Below are 15449 nucleotides of genomic sequence, written 5' to 3'. Positions count from 1 at the left end.
CCGCGCTGTAAATGGGTCTGACAGCTGCCTGTCAGGCCCATTAAGCTGCCCCCCTCCCCTCCTGCCCTGTCTCGCTACGACTTTAACCCACCCCCCATCCCAAACACACCTCATCCCTGTGTTTTGATGCCAACAGCATCCCTCAGTCACTGCTCTGTTTGGTGCTGTCTGGTCTGCAGTGTAGCCTTTGTCTATCAATATTTTACTAAGGATGTTGTTGGAGTATTACATAATAATAACTACACTTTGAATAGAACATGTATATAAATACAGTCTACATCTCCAACCATTTTAGTCCAAGGCAGGCATGTTTCATATATGCTGGGAACTCCTTTGTGCTACACAAACGTAGAACATTTATAGAATACATAAAAACAGGTATACACCAAGGATATCATTCTGGAGTGCATTTTTGGTTAGCGTCAGAGTAAATGTAAACAGAAGCAAGAAGATGGTGATGATAATGTGGTTGCCATCTTCATGTTAATAGTTTGACATCAGGTAAACACTTTCCAACTGAATGTGAGCACAAGCATAAAGTATATAAACACACCTCTCCTCGTCCTGCTGTCCTCTATCAGGTCATCTCAGAAAATGTTGTTATCAGTTACAATTACCTTTAACTGAATTAAAACAGATGGGTTTTGTGATTGAACAAATGCTTAACTATAATTTCATAAAAAAAATTATGTCCTGACAGACATGAAAATTGAAATGAAAACATGCACTTGGTAAATTTCAATACCATAGATAAGCAATTTAACACAGTCAAGTAATCACCAACGGTATATCGCTGCAACCCTATAGTTGGCTTGGAATACAGTCCACCTATATTTCCTCCAACAGTTTGATCCAGGATGTTGGGTGGGGACACATCTCTGTAAAACTGTTGGCACAACAGTCTCTGATTTCCTGTTGTTTAGCCAGCCAAGGCCATCAGCCATCAGAGGCATCTACAAGCTTTGTACATAGGGATCATAACTCATGGGACTGAGCCGATTTGCCTTTGAGCTGGGGCTTTGTGTTGGTAAGTGGAAAATCAGGGCTAAAATCCTGTATTGCAAACTAGGGGTGTATATTACCAGTTTCATCACAATACGATTTTATATTGATTCTTTGGACAAAAATACAGTATTTTCTGATACCACAAAGTCTGCCACAATACAAGTTCGATTCAGTCCACTTCAGGGGCCTGAGATTGATATGAGACAATATCAACTGCCCATTTAAACCATCATTTACAGAAGAAGCTGCCACCACTTTTGTTTATGCTTAGGCTATAACACATAAATAATAATAATAATTCTAACCAGCCAAATGCAGTAACATTTACTCTAAATTGACTCCACTATAAAACATAGCTTAACAACAAGAACTTTCAGTATAAAACATGGCTCATTAATAACTCTCAAGAAAACAAATGTTTTTTGCTATTCACCATTATTAGCTTAAGTCTATGGTATTTTACATGGTATAGATTAGCCTACCAGCTGGCAGACCTTTCCTCTATTAATAGCTTAACAAATTACACATATTATTTATTCATACTTTTTCTCACTCATTGCTGGTTTAAAGGAATAGTTCACTCTAGAATGAAATTCAGTCATTATCGACTCACCCTCATGCTGATGAGAAATCTGGTGTAGTTTCTTATTCCTCAAAGTGCAGCTGGAGACCCGGGGGGGTACCGTCCTGCAGCAAAAATCCATATAACGGGCGTCAATGGTGCCCGAGACAAAAAGGTCCATAAAACTACACAAAAACTTTGTAATATTCCTCCATATTGCTCGTCCGTTGCAATCCAAGTGTCCTGAAGTGGTGACATCCAGAGTTTACTCGAAACGACGTCATTTAGTACATTTTTCTAGCCTAAACAGTCACTATGCTATATCTGCCTGGAGGCACGCTCCCGCGTTCACGCGAGTCTCCCTCACAGCCGCTTGCACTACGGAAGCCGCGCCAGACAAGATCAACGAGACTCGCGATAGATACACACCGGTATTTACATCCAGCTGTGAGCGACTGAACGACACACAAACACAAGAGGGATCTGCCTGCACTAGTGATTTGAAACTTTGAAAGAAAAAAGAAAAATGTCCAAGGCCTTCGGCTTCGGACTACAGCTGGGGTCAGTCGATAATGACTGAATTTCATTCTAGAGTGAACTATTCCTTTAAGTCACTGCATCTACTGATGGAACACCATTGTTGAATTTCAGTCTGCATGCAGGTTTTTTCAGTCTAACATTGTTGAAAAAGATTAGCTGATGATGCAGTAGTGAGAGCCACAAGTTAGCGGACTGCTGAGTGAGATGCTCCATTTTATCTGTTGACCCCCTTTTCTCAGAAATCATTAATATTTCCACACTGTTGATGGTATTTGATCATTAACCATTAAATCTATGTATTCATCTGGATCGATTGATCTTTACACCCCTAGTGCGAACTTAGCTTCAATCTTTTACTGTTCATATGGACATCCATCCATCCTTTCAGTCATCTGCAATTGCTTACTCCTGGTGATGCCTAAAGTTACCAAATGCCAACCCCAGCTATCATGATGAATTAAGTGTGTCATTGCTTTGGTATGTATGCTGGGCCTACCCACTTAGCAAATTAATGTATGCTGCTGTTAATAAAGCTACATTTTACATTCTGATGAGGTAAATTATCATCATCATCATCACCATCATCATCATCATGCTGGTACTAATTATGATGATAATGAAAATGTATTATTATTTCTAAAACTCTTGAAATTAATTGTCAGTGGTTTAGCTTCAGCTCTTGATGATGGCACAGTTTACACACATAGAGGATGTGTATGACTGTTGAGCGAAGAAAAGCTATAGTGTGACAACAGGACAGTAGCAGTAGTTGTCATGTTTGAGTAGTCAAATGAAAGTACAGACCTGCGTCACATTCTGACAGTGTTCCTGACCTATGCACCACTACAGCTGGAGTTAATAGCTTCCTTCCCTTCACTGTGGTTTACAGGCGTGGAGTTAACCTTGGGGTCAACATAAATGTGGTTTCTACTTTGAATTTACATACAGTCAGTCCCTGAAACAGTCACCGGAATTTTCTTGCCCGTACAGCTACAAAAGACCATCTGGGTTATCTGCAGCCTGCAATGACTTGTAACAATGTTGTCAATTTGTCTGTTATAGTCTTAAGATCAAGATTAAAATCATGAATGTGTTACAGTTTAGGGCCTTCAACTGATACAGATGAATATTCCACAACTAAAATATCGGTAAATTTAAATGTCTTCCGTGTCAGCAACATAACATTTTGGCATTGCACGTTTCTGCAAACCACGGATATATTAAATGTGTATGTTTCATACATATCATGTCAACATTTCTACAATATTTGTCATATCATGTTCAAATTACATATATGATATGACAGCCAGGCGAGACTACTGCCAAGCTAGAGACCAATGTTCGAGACAGTATTTTAAAATTAATAGGCGCCAAACCACTGAATATTTTTAAAAATGTGGAGACAATTAACAATTGGCTTTGTGCCACTTAAATTAGGTAATTTAATCCAAAACATGATCAGCAGATTGTTTTTACAGTGCCTATAGAAAGTATTCACCCCCTTAATTGTTTTCTCGTTTTATTGCTTTTATAAATGGAATCATGGTCAATATACAAAAAATTTATGAAACAAAAAAATGTACAAAATAACCCTCTGTAATGTCAAGATGAAAACAGATTTCTATAAAGTAATGTCAGTTAATTAAAAATATACAATGTAAAATATGTGATTGCATAAGTATTCACCCCCTTCAAGTCAGTATTTAGTTGATGCACCTTTGGCCTCAATCAAAGCACAGAGTCTGTGTGGATAGGTCTCAATCAGGCTTGCACATCTGGACACTGCGATTTTACTCCATTCTTCTTTGCAAAACTGCTCAAGCTCTGTCAGGTTGCACAGGGATCGGACATGAACAGCCCTTTTCAAGTCCAGCCACAAATTCTCTATTGGATTGAGGTCTGGACTTTGACTCAGCCATTCAAGAACATTCACCTTATTGTCTTTAAACCATTTCTGTGTGGCTTTCGCTGTACGCTTCGGGTCATTGTCTTACTGGAAAATAAATCTTCTCCCAAGTCGTAGTTCTCTTGCAGACTGAATCAGGTTGTCGTCCAGGATTTCCCTACATTTTGCTGCATTCATTTTACCCCCTACCTTTACAAGCCTCCCAGGGCCTGCTGCTGAGAAGCATCACCACACCATGATGCTGCCACTACCATGCTTCACAATGGGGATGGTGTGTTTGTAGTGATGTGCAGTGTTTGGTGTCTGCCAAACATAGTGTTTAGTCTGATGGCCAAAAAGCTCCATTTTGGTCTCATCAGACCAAAGAACCTTCTTCCAGTTGACCTTGGAGTCTCCAACATGCCTTTGGGTGAACTCTAGTTGAGATTTAATTAGCTTTCTTCAACAGTGGCTTTCTCTTTGACTCTCTCCCATAAAGCTTTGACTAGTGAAGAAACCGGGCAACAGTTGTTGTATGCAGAGTCTCTCCAATCTCGGCTGCTGAAGCTTATAATTCATAGGTGTCATAGTAGTCATAGGTGTCTTGTTGGCCTATCTCATTAGTCTCCTTCTTGCACAGTCACTCAGTTTGTGAGGACGGCCTGCTCTAGGTAGATTTACACATGTGCCATATTCCTTTCATTTCTTAATGATAGATTTAACCGAACTCCAGGGGAAGTTCAGTGACTTGGAAATGTTTTTGTATCCATCCCCTGACTTATTCTTTTCAATAACCTTTTCACAGAGTTGCTCTTGGAGTGTTCTTTTGTTTTCATGGTGTAATTGTAGCCAGGAATACTGATTTAACAGTTATTGGACCTTCAGACACAGGTGTCTTTATACTACAATCACTATCAACTGTGTTGATGCTTATGAAATATACAAATGTAACATATCCATGGTTTACAGAATTTTGTGTATTAGGACTGAAGTTGTGTTAGTTCACGGTCAAGTTGGATCACAAAAATTCAAACAATCATAAATCTGATCATTTATCGTTTTAAGTAATTTATCAGACAAAAATACCACATGTTCGGTCTAATCCTGTCAAATGTAAGAATTTGTTCCTGTTCTGAGTTTATAGGTTTGGGTTTTTGGCCAGCCCTTGTAAAGACCTTACAACATCTCTTTGGTTTCAAGTACTAATAATTGATGTTTTCATTATTTATGATGTTTTAGATATTCCTTAATTTATCTACAGAATAATTGATTAGATTTCAGGTTGATTAAAAATGTTTTTATGGTTTTGTTCAACAATCTTTTCTTAAACATGTTTGTGTTTTGAGGTCCACAGCCTTTGTATGCATTTTCATTTTTGTCTCAGTTAGCTTTAGTATCCTGTTTGTAGAGGACGCATGATACAATATTTTTTGGGACAGTGCTGATACAGATACACAGGAGAAAAATTCAGATATCTATATATGGGATAATATAAACACATCTTTGCAGTGATCCCTAAAAATGTGATTTCAAACACTTGTGACAAAGATATGTAACAGAGGCAGGCTTGTTTACAGGACAATAAACTTTATTTTCTAAATGACATCAGTGCACTGAAACAGTAAACTTCAATTACCTTAAGCATCCTTTTCTACATTATAATCTCTTCTTTCATATCAAGGCATATAGGACAACATATGTTGATACTGATATACATATCTGTGATATGCCAGTATCAGTTGATAATATTGGCCAACAGATCTTTCAGTCTGGCTCTACCCTTTTACATTTGTCATGGAGCCTCTAGTTATACACCACTCCTTTTGGTTTACCAACCCATTGATCTGTTGGGGGCTCGTCATAAAAATGGAATATATGTCTAGCAGTGTTACTCAAGATGGAAATTACAACCAAGTTTCAGAGGTGTCAGTGTGTAAAGTGTGCCATCAGGGCGGCACAACCACCTGTAGAATTCAACAGGTATGACTTCAAGTGAAGATAGTTCAAAGTGTTTTTAAAACACTGAATATCAGGACACTTTTTGCCCACTTTATAATTACACAGAAATGGGATTGAGTGTTTGTCACTCTGCCTTTGTCTCTGTATCGCCATCTACAGTATTCTACTCTAGCCTTCAGTATTTGCCAGTAACTATCTCTCTGTTTGAGAAAGTCGGGGTCCTCCCCCCTGTCCGTCAACCCTGTAGGAGGGCACTAAGCCCTGACACTCTGGCCCGGCCCAACAGAAGCCCCCCTACCACCAGCACCCCTGGGCACCACCACACCCACTACATAGCTTCTAACACCCAAACACACCTCGTCAGCCCGCTCCCACAGCGCTCCTCCCCTCTCCTTTCACAGCTCCCCCACCTCTCCACATGCAAGGCATTCACTGTGCATACCTAGGCTGCTAATTCCAACCTGCCACTCCAGTCAAAGGATCAAGACTGTTGTAGTTTTCTTCTCTTTTCTTCTGCTGGGAAACAATGTGTGGTGGATGGAGGCAGGGACAGGGGTGTGTGATGGTTGAAAGGTTGGACAACAACAACAGATGTGATAACATTTTCGGCGAGTTGTCCTCTAGAAAAGAAACTTCAACGATGACACAAAGATGATCTTGTTTCTTTTTGTATAATGTTAACTATTAATTAATTAAGTAAATGCATTGAACAGTTAGTGGGGCTTGATAAATCAAAAATACTTGTAACAACATGAATAAATGTTTAAAACTGTAATATGTATGATATATCCCATATATTAAATAGATACATAAAGTTTAAAACATTCTACTGTGGAAATCAATACATTCCACTGTATCTTTATATAATTTGTAACTGAATATATTGAATTATTTGATTGTTGGAACTATCGTACAGACCACAACAAGGCTTTTCAAAATGTCACCTTGGGCTCCCCAAACATAAAAATAATTGACAAATGAATCAATATTGAGAATAATGCGCCCTAGCACTGGTACAAGATACCTCTCACAAACTCTTGGAAAGAAGATATTGAGTTAACAGTTGGTCAAGAGGGTAAAATATACTCAGCCAGTCCACCTGATATAGTCAGTTTTTGGTAATGGTTTATTAATCAGTGCTAAATGAGGTTGTGTGGTAGCTGGCATCTGTGTCTTGTACTCTATTATACACTTTTTTTTGCCAGTATGAATATATCATATCTGATTTTGTTTGTGGCACACTGAGTTTTAGTGCCAGTACACTGACAACTTTGATATATTGACTCATACATTTGCCAGCTAATACAATCAGATTATTTGAATGACATACTTTCAGTCAGTATAAAAAGCTTGAGATATGACTTATCTAGTCAAGGTCTAGATGATAACATATTTATTCTGCTGCTGTTAACACTTTGGGTTTTTAATTTCTCTCTGTCTCCCCTTCTTCCTCTGTGTGTACAGCTCTTTTGTCACAGGCACTGCATGCTGTGAGAACTTCTCCCCTCTTAGCATCTGGGATGTTGAACGGTAAGTCAGAATGCTACACTGATTTACTACAATATTAACCACGTTTTCACGTGCAACTTTTAGTTCCAGGAACTACTCCTCAAGGAACAAAGATTATAAAGATCCTTAAAGATTAGGTAAAATAGTCTGCTGATGTCTGAAAAAGCAATGGTTGTTTTCACACTGTAATATTTTCACACAACTATACAACAATGACAGATTAGTTAGTCCATCCATCTGTCATAAGCTTTCTCCTGTAACTCCATTGTTGATTTGTGAAAGAACATTGAATGAAAAAACTAATTGGTTTGCGGCTACAGATTTTTACAAATAGTGGCTGAAATAAAATGCTGCAAGTACTCGACCTGTCAGAAATGTTCTGGGCTGCAAGCCTCACCCCCACAGTTCCTGTACTTTTGGGGAGTACTGCCTCGAGCATGGAGTTTTCGGGGGTTATAATAATATCCCAGTAACTTAATTTAGACCCTAGTCCCTGAGATGGAAAGGCAAAAGTTTCCCTGTCCCTAAAGGAAATTTCCTGCTGTGGAATCGCAGCTAATGCTGTATTGTAACACATAAACAGCATTTTGTTTGCTGTACATTGGATGTTTTGTCATTCTTCTGCGAGCATGCACTGCAATCCTGCTGAATGATTCCTAGTTCCTAGTAGAAGAGATCAATCCATCTGGGTACTTTGCCCTTGCATCACTTCCCTGCCCCCTTTTGGGTGAAAACAATTCTACTTATTTGAATGGCTGTCAATACAAATTCTAAAGACTCTGCTAAATTAACAGCATTAAATAAGAAAACTGTATGTCTTTTAAGGTATTAGGGGCAGAAATACTATGGCCAGTCGAGCAAGCAATTACATTATGTCATTCATCGATCAGCATCGTTACATTGAGGAAAAAAAAGAAAAGAAGAAATAGTGGATGATGAGTGTCCCTTCAGTCTAGTCTCCATCAAAGTGGATGAACCTGACCCACACAACTATCTTATTAAATGTCCAGGTCATTTTTCGGTCATCTATCATCTTTTCTGTCATTAAGACTCTTTATGTTGCTGTTTTATATTCTGTCAAATGTGACTTTATTGTAAACTAAACACATCGCTGTGGTGATGCAGAACCACTTTCTCTGTTTTGACAGCCATTTGTGCTTAATTACATGACCGTTTACTCCGAGCTGAGAGTAGGTGAAAACAGATCAGTTTAGCTCCACTTCCAATGTAATATGCTGTTTACAAGGTTCATTATTAGAAGATATGTCATTCACTCAGTATTGTTAGCTGACCTGTGATGAAGTGTTTGACACAGACGGACACGTATTGACTGACCAGCGCACAGCAAATGTAACCTACTGTGAACAGTGCTGTACCTCTAACATTTAGCCTATTGGGTAATGGCCTTGTAATCCAGATGACACAAGTTGTTAATTGCATGAGATGGCAGTTGATGATATGGGTGGGAATAAATTTAATATGGCAGGAATGTCTAATGCAAGCAGATAAGACATAGTGTGTGTGCAACTGCATTTGTGTGCACCAAGATGTAAAAGTTAGTCTTTTCAGTCTTTTAAGATGTTGCTTAATTGTATCAACAATTCCACAGTCCACAGAGTAACATTGGTGTCATTGAAAAGATAAGTGATACACACTTGCCAGCATCTTTTTGTGAAGAGACCCAGCATATCTGTAATATCATTGAAATGTGTAAAATACTGTGTGTAACGTTTCAATAGTAGAGTGTCTTTAGGGCTCTGAGAAATTCTCTGTGATGTAGACTCCCAGGTACTTGAAGGCACTCACCTTCTCAACAAGTGTGATGTCAATTCCCTCTGCTGCTTTCTCCCAAATTGTAAAACTAGCTCCTTTGTTTTGCTGATGTTCAGTAAGAGCTTTTTGGCCTTTGACTCTTGAATCTAGATACACTTAGAGATACACTACTACTACTACTCATTCATGAAAGACTTTTTCATTCCTTTCATCTTTCTTTTACACATGCACAAATTCTATACAGCAACAATATTGGCCCCATACACAGCTAATCAGCTAAACCAATTAAAAATAACATTGATGTTGTGTATCTTATTTTACAGTGTCACTGGTAAGGCTACTTACTGAACTTACTAAATGTATTGAATGGAATCATGGAATGCACTTGTTTTGAGCAAAGAGCAGTTCAGAATGAGGGGCCTCAGAAAATTCCTGTCTCTAAAAGGAGAGGCTTTAACCTGATACATCCCAGCCAAGGCTGTTTTATTTTCCAGCTTTACCTGTGCCAATTGAAACATGCTGACATGACACAACACAGGGTCGCCCATAAAAAGCTGCTTTCTGCTCCCAAATGATCGTGAAATCTGAGGAGAAGACAGGAGATACACAGGGAGAGAGCGAAAGGAAGGGATGGATGGGCAGATTATTCTGAAGGTTGCAGGTGGTGAGGGAAATTGACATGGTCACAAGTTGTAAAAGAACATGTGTTCTTTAAAGTCCAAGTAATTTTTTTTTTCTCCCTGGCCAGATGTGTCTGTCCTGACATGACACGAAAAAGTATTTGTGATGAAACAAGATCGCAAAACCATCCATGACACCACAATAATGTTAAAATCAATACAATCTCGTCAGATGCAGATCTAGATCTGATTAGTTTAAATTACGGTTTAATAGTTATAGATGGTTTAAAATAGGGATGCCCAGATCGATTGGCCACCGATCAATATGGGCCGATATTCAGTAAAAATAGATGATCGGGAGATCGACATTAATGCTTTCTAGTTGCAGATCACAGTGCCAATCGGGTTTGTATATCAAAACATCCATTTAAAAACAAACATTTATCTAGTGGTATGCTCATCATTTCTGGCAGAAAGCCCTGAAGCCAAACAAGTAGCCAACTACACGTCTGTGGTTAAACACTCTGGCGCATGTGCGTCATGTAGCCACGTCGTTCACTGGCCGGGAGCTGCACAGGTGGTTGCTCAGGCATGCGACAGGCTACTTAAACAAAACGTGTCAGCGGTGTCCAATTTTTACAAAGTCTGTGTGACAGACATATCATATGCCATCTGCAATGGATACAAAAAGCTGATGACCCCTAATGAATTTGAGCAGATGTGCTGTAGTAATAGAGAGAGGCAAGAGCAATATGCCAATAAGCATGTAGCCTGCCATAAACCTAAAGAAGGAGAAGAAGATCTTGAACACATACTACTTTGTCACAAAAACTATTCATGAAGTTGGTTCAATAATTAATTTATCGTAGGTCTTCTGAAGAGGTTGGCAGGTCTCTAAATGGTCTCATAAATATATCTAATAAATGATAGCATTGACGTGGCAGCTTAAAGCTCGACTGAAGTTTGCTGCTGATCACCTTGGCAAAGAAAAAACCTTCTGTAGGAAAACTCTTGTCAGATGAAACAAAAACTGAGTTGTTTGGCCACAATGACCAGCAATATGTTTGGAGGACAGAAGATGAGGCCTTTAACCCCAAGAACACCATACTTACTGTCAAGCATGGTGGTGGTAGTATTACACTGTGGGGCTGTTTGCTGCCAGTGGATCTGGTGCTCTTACAAAAGCAAATTGAATAATGAAAATGTAGGATTATCTCCAAATTCTTCAGGAAAACTTAACATCATCAGCCAGAAGATTAGGTCTTGAGTTGAGTGTTCCAACAAGACAATGATCCCAAGGAATGGCTAAATCAGGCTAGAATTAAGGTTTTGGAATGGCCCTCCCAAAGTCCTGACTTGAATCCCATCGAGATTATGTGGATTGTACTGAAGAAAGACGTTTACAAGCTTACAAGTAAGTTCTTCCCCAATTCTGTCAAGAGGAGTGGTTTAAAAATGTTGCCAGAGGACCACCAGAAGCTTGTGGACGACTATCAAAAGCACCTAATTGAGGTGAAAATGGCCAAGGGACATTTAACCAAATATTAGAATTACTGTATGTATATTTTTAAGAGGTAGCTGACTTTGCAAGCCTAATGCCCCATTCAGACCAAACAAGTAGAAAATATTTGCGTTTCATTACTCACGCAAGTTTGATCATGGGTACTCAAGCAAGCAACACGTTTTCAGTTCATACCAATCACATTTGTAAAAACGAAGAGATTTCTCTGTGATCTGACTGCAATAAATGGATCAGAAGGACGCTGAAATATCAAAATCATAATGCTGCCTTGTAAAAAGCCTGAATTCATGCTTCGTCAGGTCTGTCGGACAGACAACAAGCGAACAACTTTTAAAATGCTCATTCCCTGAATGGAGTTTTGATCAATCAGCGCCATACTGTGCTGAATGTCATAACGTCAGTGTGAACGTTAATGCTGATAGGCTTTCACGACACAGCGTCGCACGAAAAATTTGAGTTCAATATTTTCAACTCATGCGATTGTCACCTGACATGGTTTTTTCATCATCGCTTCAATCGCGTCATTTCAATCACGTCATGCCAATTGCGCCACCCGTTTTATCATTGACTTTGTATGTAATCTTGTTGCATGAATAATTCATGTTGCGTTTGGTCAGACTGCAGCAAAGGTTCCTCGGGCAGGGAGTTCCAAAGTTGCGGAGCTCCAATGGAATTCTTCCTGTCACAACAGAAAAGGATCTATTTGAGAGCGAAACCAAGCCAGGGCAGTGTCCTTTAGGATGCTGTGGTCTACTGTATCAAATGCAGAGCTGAGATCAAGCAGGATTAAAACTAAGTCCAGCATCAGTGGCAAGCAGTAAATCATTAGTAACTTCAATAAGAGCAGTTTCTGTACTGTATTGTTGTTCATGTGAGTGATTAATTGAGAGGCAACAGACTTTTATAAAATTTTCAATAAAAATGGTATGTTAGAAATTGGTATGAAATTGTTTAATATCAGAGGGTCGAGTGTAAGTTTCTTCAGGCGGAGTTGCACCACTGCATTTTCAAAACCAGATGGGACAGAGCCAGTAGACAGAGAGCAGTTTATAATTGATAGAATTTGTTATCTGTTTTATTTATGAAATGAGGGAGAAACTGCTCACAGACATTAGCTTCTAAATCATGTTAGCTTAAAGGCATGTTAGCTTTAAATGTATCTGACCATGTATTAATGGTTGTATATCCTCCCCTCAACGGACAGGATTAACGCCTCTGACTCATTGCAACTAAAATGAATGCCTGTCTCTTGTTGTCCATCACAGCAAGTTAGCTAGCCAGTGACAAGGGAAGTTAGACAGCTGTTACGATAGGAGAAGCATTTTTCTGTAATGATGCCTCAGATTGATCAGCTTCAATCTTTACAATTGAAAACTGAAGAATAGATGTTGAAGAGGGTAACCCTTGAATTATACTGTATGCCAAACTGAGGAAAATTCGTTAATATCAGATTTAATGGTATATGCACTGCAATGCCAAAAGTATGATGACAGGTGGTCAAAGGAACATATTCAAACCTTCCAGCCACGTGATCATGTGATTCAGACAGGGCTCTAGACTAACTTTTTCCCAGGTAGCACTGGTGCTACCTAGCTTTTCATTTGGTAGCACAAAAATAAATTAGGTAGCACACCTTATTTTTCTTTGTTGTGTGACATTAATAAAACGTATCATGCCGGTGATAGTTTTTATTTCTATACCATAGTTTTGCCTTGATATGACGTAAGGATTGACATTTGTAAAATGTTTTAATCACAACTGATTAAACATGAACAGCTGATTACTGCATGAGCAGTAGACAAAAGGTCTTCTTATAAAGAAAAATAACCGTAAAACCGTAATTACCGTAAAATATCAAATAATATCCCAGGCTATGAAGTTAATCTCCATAGCTCGGGCTATTATTTATCTCATTCACAAAACTAGGCGTGTATTTGAATCCAGGGTATTTGGGACAGGCGATTACAGTGTTTCCGCCAGGATTTTTTTAAAGAGTGGCGGCGAGGGTGGGCTGATCGACGGCGGGGGGAGGGGTGCGCGCGACCGGATCGTCGACTAGTCGCTGATGACATCATTCATATTTTTCCCATCATAACTAAAATCCCAGGAGGAGGGAAATGCTCTGCAACAATCTGTTTCACTGACTGACAGCTCATGCACAGAAATGAGTCCACAGTACAGCAGCTTTATAAACAACAAGCTGTAAATCAGTTTGTTTTTTGTAACATATAGGCTAGCCTACAGGTGCAAAAGAAAATACTGTAGCTACTGTTCATTAAACAATTAGGGAGGAAAACGACACACAGGCCTCGTCACCATCACAGTCCTGCTCAGTCACAGTTTCACTCACAGTTTTAGTTTTTCCTGGTTGGTTGCTGCTGTTGTTGTTGTGCGCGACGTAAAGCTGTCGATATGAGCGGAGGTTTTTTTTTGTTTTTTTTAATTGCCGGCAGCCCGGACACACTGCCCGCGGAAGCGGCAGTTTCTCCTGCTCTCTCTCTCCGCGCCGGTCAAACATCAACCCGTCTGTATCTGCTCGGTTTTCCAAACACAGGTCTGTCTCTAGCGCTGTATGTAGCCTATGGATGTGTCTTGTGTGCAGACGCAACTGACAAATACTTATAGACGGACAAGCAAACTTAATCATCATTTATTTTATTTTGAAAATTGACCGGATTCTCTCGCCTTTTCTGTGCCCGACTTCCTGTCTGGTACGCGCTCGTTCTATCCAGCTTGACTGCGCTCGTATTTTTTTCATTCAGCGCACTCAGCTGTTGTTTCAAGCCGCTACTCTTGTAGCCTACTGTTACATGATCAGCGACTAGTCGACGTCAAGCTCAAAACGTCATTGTGGAGCAGGGGACTAGTCTGTGCAACCTCTAGTGGAAAACCTGCTTTACACTGTTTTAACATTAAAAAAAAAAAAAAAATCATCATTCTGAAGGTGTGGCGGCTTTTATTTTGCCGTGGCGGTGCGCCACGATCAATTACATGTAGCGGAAACCCTGCCGATTAATAGGCTACTTCCTCGCAAAAAAAACTTGTCCAGCAATACTATTGAAATAGGTCTACATTCTACAACGTAGTTTTATTTATTTATGTTATTTTATTAAAGTATGGCTTTGCATTGTTAAAACATCATGCGAAAACACACGCAAGGGAATTTCGTCTTTACACACCATACGCAGATACCCGGTAGTTGCCCGAATTAAGGGTTCAGCTTCGGGACAAAAAAAAAATATTTCTTTCTATTTGAGGCAAAAGTCATGAACAAAAACGTGTTGAAAATGCGCTGAAATTACAAAGTAAACGAAACAATTGTAAGATAATCCACAAGACAAATCACAAGTTTTAAATCAGTCATCACTTTGGACTGATTGACTGACTTACCGGTAGAAGAGGAATCGGCGCATTGTCTACCTTTGGAGTTGGCGGAGTTGTTCAGAAGTGACACCAAGGAAGAAGATTTCGTTGGCTTTAGTGATTATGAGTGACACTGATTGTTTGGTTGTAGCATGTTATATATGCTATATTTAGTCGAATGACTCTACCGTAATATGTTACGTTAACATAGCCGACCAGGCACGTTCTCAGTTCGTTGTTTATGCGTCATATAACGCAGGCTACACTTATTCAGCCTGTTGTTCTCTATTCTATTTTTATTTTAAATTGCCTTTCGTGACATGCGCATGCTGTTATTACTATTCTGTGGAAGCGCATCGTTCGTTTTTCCCGGCAGAAATGTACGTTGTTTAAAGCCCCCAACAGTGCGCTGATGGTCATGAAAATAGAGCCCGAAATGTCTATCCTTGGTGTTGGATATTATCAAATAAATTTCCCCAAAAAATTTGATGCGACTTATACTCCAGTGCGACTTAGCCTATACATGTTTTTTTTTCGTTCTTTATTATGCATTTTTGGCTGGTGCAAATACGGTATATATTATATTTATTATCAACCACACGTCCGCACGGTCACGGCTGAGGAGGGTAGTGAAAGGGGGGTCCTCTCCAAGTCGCACCGGTGCGACCTGTTTGAAAATTAACTCGCACATTTTGAAATTAGGTCGCATGT

At 39.4% G+C, this 15449-nt stretch overlaps 1 protein-coding gene across 2 annotated transcripts in view; it reads left to right on the top strand.

Moving 5' to 3' along the window:
- The window catches only part of fbxw4 (F-box and WD repeat domain containing 4), a 59859-nt gene that overhangs the window by 28565 nt on the left and 15845 nt on the right, over positions 1–15449 (top strand). For both annotated transcript variants that reach the window (XM_073481841.1, XM_073481842.1), the window contains exon 6: positions 7416–7481. In XM_073481841.1, the coding sequence (XP_073337942.1) occupies positions 7416–7481 (66 nt within the window). The remainder of the gene's footprint in view (positions 1–7415; positions 7482–15449) is intronic.

Source organism: Pagrus major, chromosome 15 (assembly GCF_040436345.1).
Source record: "Pagrus major chromosome 15, Pma_NU_1.0".
Classification (NCBI taxonomy): domain Eukaryota; kingdom Metazoa; phylum Chordata; class Actinopteri; order Spariformes; family Sparidae; genus Pagrus; species Pagrus major.
The sequence above is the reverse complement of the archived record's forward strand: the minus strand, read 5'-3'. Positions and strand labels throughout refer to the sequence as shown.